General features: G+C 41.9%; 1 protein-coding gene across 1 annotated transcript in view; it reads right to left on the reverse strand.

Moving 5' to 3' along the window:
- The window catches only part of LOC138615833 (protein sidekick-1-like), a 242936-nt gene extending 241989 nt beyond the window's left edge, over positions 1–947 (reverse strand). The window contains exon 1 of the mRNA XM_069689684.1: positions 145–947. Coding sequence (XP_069545785.1) covers positions 145–310 — 166 coding nt within the window. The 5' untranslated portion in view covers positions 311–947. The remainder of the gene's footprint in view (positions 1–144) is intronic.
- Between the last annotated feature and the right edge of the window lie 5053 nt (positions 948–6000).

Raw genomic sequence — 6000 nt, forward strand, 5'->3', positions numbered from 1 at the left:
ACAAATGAGCCTGTCAGGTGTTTTTGCTTTGTGAATACCCTTGAAACGCCAACAATATTAATATGCCTCAATGCTTAGAGAAATATTCTTTAGTGTGCATCATCTGACATTTTGACCCAGGGCTCTTGGGAGTTTAGCTCTTACCTTGGCCGTGCAACATGTGGCAGCTGCTGCCGAGGAGGAGGAGAAAGAGAGGCAGACACCGACTCCCACCCCGGGTCGTCCCGGTCCCCGTCATCATCTGCCGGCTCCCCGCTGCGGCTCCCTCCACACGCTCCGGAGATCCCTCACGGCTAATTCCCGGTTTCATCCCGCGGGAGAGGGGGGCCAAGAGTGTCCGCTTATGCTTCTTTTTTTCTTTTTTTTTTTTTTTTTTTTTTGCTTCTGCAACTCTGCGCACGAATGAGAAGACGTCCGGGCGGAGAGGGGATCGGGCTTCAGCACCGGCAGCTCCCCGCGCTTTTTCCCGATGAGGCGAAGATCAGAGCTCCGGGACTTCACCGCTGCTCTGCCGGCAAGATCCCCGCTCTAAAACTTCCCAGCTCCGGTGTCCAAAAGTCGGTAATCAGCGGGGAACGGAGGAACAAGACTGAACGAGTCTCCCTCAGTGGTCTGACTTCACGGTGTAACTGCACCGTGATCCCCAACTGCGGCTGCGGAGTCCGTGTGTGTCTGCGACCTGTGATACCTCATTTTCATTTGGATTGATCCGGGCACCGAATTAATACATTTGAGTGTTTGTGTGAGACTTATCGGCTTATTCCCCGTTATCGACCTCAAATCCGCGCTTGTTTTTTGGTTGTTTTTTTTATATATATGTCTTCACCGGGGATTTGTCCCGCGGATCATTTGGCCGTTTAGATAGTGGTCGTATTAACAGAGAAGCGATAAAACACGTAAATTATCCAGCCGTGGTTTGCTTGTATGAGTGCATGCTCTGGGGAAAAAAAAAAAAAAAAAAAATCAATCCAGTAATTGATTCTGTGAATACCCCTGGATTTGGTCCGCAAGCAAACTGGGAAAAAAAAAAAAAAAAAAAAAAGGTCGCTCCAGGGCTTTTCCCCTCCCCAAGTGTGCTGGTGGGAGAAAAAAAAAACCGTGGGCTGCAGTCTTATATCTGAGCACAACTTAGAAATCCAATTTTAACTGTTTGACCCCGAAGTGTCAGCGGGTCCAAATCCCCTCTGCTCCCCCAGAAGGGCGACTCTTTCCTCGGCTGGACTTAACTTGTCGCACCGTACAGCGCTTGCAGCTCGAATTACACGGAAAAAAAAATTACACAACAGGTTAGCAAAAAAAAAAAAAAAAAAAACACGGACCCGTTACAAGTTTCTCAGCGGGAAAAAAAAAAAAAAAAAGGGAGAGTTTTGTACCTTTGAGTGCCCACACGCTGCCGAGGAGGAGTTCGTACTTAAGACCTCCACAAAAAAAAAAAATGTGGTCGGTCTGAAGTGAAAAACAGCCGTTAGAGAGACTCTCACTGCCGCTGCTGCGACACGGGAGTCCGTAGCCTTCACCGGTCCCGCAAAAACAGTCAGTCCGAAGCAAGAAACCGCCTTTCACACTCCTTTATCGTTGTCCCTTTGTACTCACGGGAGTTTCTGTCCCCCCCACCACCACCACCACCTCCACCTCAGCGACGTTTTAGCCGGTTTCCTGGGTCCCGGCACCCTGTTGAGGTTTGGGGGGGAAGCGTCTCTTCTGAACTGAACACCTGCTCTCCTCCACACAGACTCGGCGGGGGAAGAGAGAGAGAGAGAGAGAGAGAGGGCTCTTGTTTAGCCTTTTTTTTTTTTTTTTTAAATTAAGTCGCGCCTGCGTTTTGCAGTCTTTAGAGAAAGCAAACGACCGATATTTATCAAGTTTGAATTCACTTTTACCGCAGACGGCGCCGGGATTTGTCGACTCTCTCCGTTAATCTCTCCGTCGATTTATCCCAAACTCAAGAAACTAAACTTCCATTCACTATCATCCGCCGCTGCTGATTGGTGGAGCCGTTTCTGCCGCTGTTTTTATTGGACAGTCCGAACAAGGGGGCGGGAAGCAACTCCTGCACGGAGAGCGTGGTGGACGGCGCCCCCACCCCCCCTCCTTACTCCCTCCCTCCCCTTATCCCTTTACACACGCACACAGAAAAGGTCTGTTTTTACCGGTTTCCTTTAAATAGAAAACCAAGCGTCATTTATAGAATAAAAGGAGCTCATATTATTAGTTTTGGTATTATTTGTTACTTATTTGGAAATTTGTGTCTCACTGGTTGAGGAGGTAGTACAAGGCAGGACTACAAATGAGAGGGCTCTATTGTGTGGGAATATTTTTCACCTTCCTAACTTCCAAGAAATTCTACTACATTTTATTTGACTAAAGTGAAGCTCTCTGAAGCACTGCTGGTGGTCCAGCTACACGCACATTACAAAATAACTGCCTGGAGCTATATCTTACTACCACTGATAACCTAGTTTCTTCCATGGTGAGGGTCATTAAATGGCACATTAATATTAAAGCCTACAACACAGTGACCTTATCTTTTATGGCCTGAATAAATCCTTAGAGACAGACTTTCCATCCCAGAGTGGCCAAATAGTCTCCCTGGGTTGTCTAGCCATCCCCAGCACACTGTCCTCAAGCACCTCAGCTCATCCATTTATCTTCCCATCCAAGCCAATTTAGCAGTTCCAACTTAATGTTTCCAGTAAAGTGGTTGGGATGCTACTGAGAATTTCCATGAAAAGGTTCTGTGGTTGAACCTGCAGTGAAAGCCTCAGATTTTACTCTGATATTTGACATTAAAGCACCAAAATCCCACTTTCTATATCAAAATTACTACAAGAATGATAGTGTGATTTATATAAAGGGGTGACTAAATCAATGAAATAACCATAAGGGATGCTCCCATACAAGATGCAAGGAATCATGGAAGAACCACATTAGTCGAATGCTGGTCTCCACAGTCACAAGTAGCACTATTTATCCAACTGCCGTGAGGGAAAATCTGCTGAAAAATACATGTAAAAGTCCTTCACTTTTACTCCTACTTTCAAACTAAGAGCTAGGTTATCTATCAAGTTTATTTCAACCCCACAAAATATCTATATTAAAGAGAACAGCAAAGGTCTCTTTATACTATGGTTGAGAGTAGATCCAATATGACTATAGTCCAAGTGTCCAAAACATCACTGATCATGATAGATATGTTTTATGAAGCAATATGACTAATTCATTGGGTAATTTGAGCCTATTGTTATTATTATTATTATTATTATTATCCTTATTAATCCCTATTGATATTGGATTCTTGTTCACTTTAAATAGTAATTGCTAATTAGAACATGCAGATTTCAGAAAGATATATGCTTAAAAAAAACAACGTATTTTTTGCATAGTAACATAACCAGGTAAAATCATGGGATTTTTTTTTTTAACAATAAAAACATGTTGCCATCTTGCAAGCTCGGAGCAGTTTGGAACCAGAAGTGACCATATTTGGACGAGCTGACAAGCGAGCGGGAGATCTGATGTGATCTGATTGGAAACCCAACGATACTACGTCACGTCCACCGATAGCAGAAACCTGACTGTACTGCAGGCCTGTTAATCAAATGACTTTTTGAGGCCTATTTTCTAATTAATGATAATGATTTCCAGAAAACTCATAAAAAAAAAGGAAGGGCATTAGCTAACAACACCATAACAACTGGTGGAAAAAATGTATAGATTCCGTATTTAATGAGAGAAGTTTAATGGGAGTCTATGGAGACTTTTTGGAGCCAGCCCCTCGTGGCACTCGGTGGTATTGCCCTTCATGGCACTTCCACATTTGCTTCGTTTTTCAGACCCGAAAATTACGTCTACTTGTATATAGAATCTATGGTTTATCCCCCAAACATACTCGTAAAACGTTGTAGTATCTAAACATATTCAGTATTCATAACGTTGTTTGTCCCACCAAAAATGTCTAATGCTTGCTCAATGTATGTTACAATCAAATATTCAATCCAATAACAAAACCTACTCGCGGAGTTCACCTGGTTTCAAATTAAAAATCCTGTTGCGTTTAATACACAGTCCAGCCATATACTAGGTTTTTCACCTAGACTTGTTACTCTAGCAAATTAAATGGTTGTCAGCCTGATTAAATGTTATTGTTGTGAACATTCTCAATATCTCCTACTTTCTTTTGTGTGTAATATTTAATGATTTGCTGATTCCAGCTGATACCAATGCCAGCATGACAGTGAAGGGGGGGGGGGGTACTTCCACTTATTTCTTTCTGCTTCAAGCACTGCTTGTCAGATTGGTGAGTAGGTAGTGTATCGTGCATTTATCTGAGATTTGTCAATGCAAACAGCTGCCTGCTGCCACAGAAAATGGGACATGAGAGCAATGAGAGTGAACCAAAGCTGTAAAGTTCACTACAAAGCTCTGTCAAAATCAAGGGAAGTGGTAGAATAATTTCCTATATGGGTTTATCAGTATGAGCAACCCCTGTCACATTAAATTCTTTTCATAAATAAAAACTGTTTATCACTGCTTTAAGTGAATTCCTTAGAAGTTTGATCAGCTCAGACCCAAATCTCCACAAGGCTGTCTTTTTTTGGGGAGGGGGCTGTTCGGCTCTTAATTATATTTTACTTGGCTGCACAATAGCAGAACTTTACAACAGTTCACCTGTCTAACCCTATATTTTCTCTCAGATTTTTTTTCCTCGGATACAAGGTGCTAAAAATCAAACAACAGCAGATCTTGCTGACCTGGTCCCAACTCTCTGCCCACCCAATGGTCTTCAAAACTTTGGATCTTGGCCTCCGTGCCCGCACCTCCAGTCACCCATCTCCACACCAGGCAAGCGGTAACATGTTTGCAGACAGTGACAGACTGCTCCTACATTTTGGATGCCTGCCAGTTGCTATGATACCATCACCATTTTCTCAACCTTCCAGCTTGCTCAGACACAGCAACTGTCCTTTTTTTTTTTTTTTTTTTTTCTAAAGACTTATTTTCTTTTGTTTGTAAGCATGAATTTTTTTAAACAGCCTTCTGTCCTACTGGTGCCCTTGAGTTTGAGTGAGGTATCTCTGAAATTGAATATATTACCATGCTTTAAGTAAAATTATGCCCCCGGTCACCTCTGACACCTCTGCTTTCACTGTCTTCAAACTGCTTCTTTTAGATTCTCACTGCTCTTCCTCCACAAGCCCACATCTCAAATAAAGCAGCCTCATTCCTGTAACTATGTGTCCTGTTTCAGCTGAGGCAGGTCATGGATATTGCAGTAATGTTATGTGAATGAATGTAAGCAGCATTTTTAACTCATTTAGCTGCAGGGGGAAATTCTCCAGAACTGACCCAAATCATAAATCGAAAGAAGGTTGAAAATTCATAAAGGGAAATGTTTGAGGTAATAAGTTGATCATATTTTACCCTCTGGTGTATCAGGCCAGATTTTATTTGATAAAAGCCTGATTTTCAAGGGAAGTTTAAAATTCTTTCAGTATTCATATAAGATACAACCATAATCGCCCAATAAAAAGGAACAACTCACCCCAAAGCTAGAAACCACAGAACCGAGAAGTAATGGCACGCTGACATTTTTGGGTGATCCAGTATATTATTATATTATTATTCATACTTTCTCTCTCTGAAATGTATCAGACTGGAGTCGGGTTTCCCCTCAATATTCACTGTGTTCATAGTTTTTATCCAGAAATACTTTTAATGGATTAATTTATTTGTTTATTTAATGGGGGCAAGTACACCACACAGACCAGCACCTTTATAGGCCTTTATCAAACCCTCAGAAAAACAGGAAAATACATAAAGAACCATTCATACCACAGGAAATGTAACAATAAAAAATGATTAAAAAACAAAACACGATCAGTCATTACTTAGTGTAATGAAGTGATCAAAACTTGACATTTTTTTTTAGATGTGAGAATAGAGAGATTGGCCTTCTGTCCACCTGTTATTTGTGTTATTATGTGCCACCAACTAAAATTT

Source organism: Brachyistius frenatus, unplaced genomic scaffold (genome assembly GCF_029030835.1).
Source record: "Brachyistius frenatus isolate BFR_SWC_R1_liver_20210118 unplaced genomic scaffold, ASM2903083v1 Contig_7, whole genome shotgun sequence".
Classification (NCBI taxonomy): Eukaryota; Metazoa; Chordata; class Actinopteri; family Embiotocidae; genus Brachyistius; species Brachyistius frenatus.